Here is a 1,976-nt window from a genome sequence, read left to right as displayed (position 1 = left end):
TTAAATAAGAATGATTTTTATTGTTCCAGTACAATTGTATTTATAATTTAGTACTATTTGTAATCCTAAAGAAATGGTCATAACTAAGTAACTTTATTAGTGAAATCACTGTTTGAGTTGAAATGATTGTTAGCTTATCTTCTCTGTCCTCCTGAGTTCATTTACCAATCTGGTAACTACATAAAACTAGCATTGTCTTGCAATAACTAAGGAAGAATGCTGCATTTAAAATAACACAAAGGGGAACCTGGAACTCAAAAAAATTTAACTTTTAAACTCAATGCCCACAAGTTGAGATATTAGCATGTTACCATAGCTAACAAATTAGCCACAAATGTGCTAGACATTGGCTTTTAGGAAAAATATTAATGTTTAGAAGTCAGGGTTAACAAATGTTTTTAGAATTACCCAATTATTTTAAAAATAATTCAATTTTTCACACATTGGAAGCTAAAATTCTGCATTGAAATGTCCTGATTTTGACAAATCCAACTCAGTATTTCTCTGTTTGTGGTGATGTTTAACTCTGAAACAAACATCTGAAAAATGTCAGGACTAAGTTACATTAAAGATATATCGTGTCTCTGATTTTTTTAAAGAAAAAATAGAAGATTATGGTTGCTAAACTCATATTGACATACACAGTCAGTGGAAAGCCAGAGTCAAGATCTACACGCATAGACTTCTTAGTTCAGCAGTCTTTTCAGATTGGCTCCATTTCACAAATTAACAATGCAGTCCATCACACTCTACTACATATAAAAGTGTTGGTGCTGTGATCTCCTGATTGTCAGTCATAAAGAGTTCTAGCTTGTTTGGCAGGTTTTGAGAAGAAACGGGCTCAGCGAGTGGTTCACCCTCATTTATTGCTGTTGTTGCCACTGTCCAGATCTTTGCACTGTAGTTCCCCTCCGGCGTAGTTGATGCTGGGGATTTTATCACCGAAGCGGTCCACGCACCAGCAAATTCCCCGTTTCCTGCCACGAGACGGCTTACACTGCAGGTAAGAAAAGGTTAGAGTGTCATTGTTACAAAAAAAAAACCCTATTTAAGTAAATGAACAGCTTCAACATAAAGGATTCATCCAAACCTGTTTACGCTTGAAGAAGCCCTTTTTGTCACAGTTGGGTACGTACAAAGAAAGAGCCAAGACCCGAGAAGTGTCCTTCATGCTGTGAATGAGACCATCTAATTTCCTCCTGCAGGGTCCCTACACACAAGCACAGGTGTAAATAATTTGGTTTAAAAATCAAAATGCTCTGAAGTCTTTGTTTTTGGTTTAAACTAAGGAATTCAAACCTAATTTGGAATTGAAAATGTGGCAACCTTGGATAATCTTCGTAACCTCCAAATCACTTACAATTTCTGGCTCCAGTTTATCCAGACTTGGCGCTGGCTCTCGGTTACCGACGTGTCCCAGTCTAGCCAAATACTTCTTGCGGTCGTTGGCTAGCTTCATGGCCTGAGCCTTGCGACTGCTGATGTGATCTCCATATAAAGGTACCTTGGTTTGTGTTGACTCTGTGACGCATCATGGATTTTGTGTTGGGAAGAGAAAGACACATATGAGAAAGTGATGTAAGGGTATCTCACCAAGCTTTTATCATAAGACTTTGTAAATAGCTATSCATGAATTCAAACATCCTCTAAAGCAGTGGTTCCCAAACTTTTTGTCCTCTGACCCCCAAAATATCCATGGCAAAAACTTGTGACCCCAAATATTACTGGTCTGAGTACATGAGCTTCTTTGATAACCCTAAAAACACAGGCTTTTTGACTAGCTAAACAGCTTATACACAAATATAAATACTTATTTTTACTTATTTTGTGTTTTTGTAATAATTATAGGGAAAATATTGCATCAGCGATTATTACCCTTTAAAATGATTTCTGGAGATTATCCAAGGTGCTTCATGACCCATAATTGGGTCCCAAGCCCAACTTTGGGAACCAAAGTGCAGTGGTTCCCAAACGTT

General features: G+C 37.3%; 1 protein-coding gene across 1 annotated transcript in view; it reads right to left on the bottom strand.

Moving 5' to 3' along the window:
- Positions 1-1,976, bottom strand: part of igfbp5a (insulin-like growth factor binding protein 5a) — a 3,965-nt gene continuing 1,989 nt past the window's right edge. The window contains exons 2-4 of the mRNA XM_014020704.1: positions 1,361-1,521; positions 1,091-1,210; positions 1-997 (exon numbers count right to left, since the gene is read on the bottom strand). Coding sequence (XP_013876158.1) covers positions 860-997; positions 1,091-1,210; positions 1,361-1,521 — 419 coding nt within the window. The 3' untranslated portion in view covers positions 1-859. The remainder of the gene's footprint in view (positions 998-1,090; positions 1,211-1,360; positions 1,522-1,976) is intronic.

Source organism: Austrofundulus limnaeus, unplaced genomic scaffold, assembly GCF_001266775.1.
Source record: "Austrofundulus limnaeus strain Quisiro unplaced genomic scaffold, Austrofundulus_limnaeus-1.0 Scaffold264, whole genome shotgun sequence".
In the NCBI taxonomy this organism is placed as follows: Eukaryota; Metazoa; Chordata; class Actinopteri; order Cyprinodontiformes; family Rivulidae; genus Austrofundulus; species Austrofundulus limnaeus.
The sequence above is the reverse complement of the archived record's forward strand: the minus strand, read 5'-3'. Positions and strand labels throughout refer to the sequence as shown.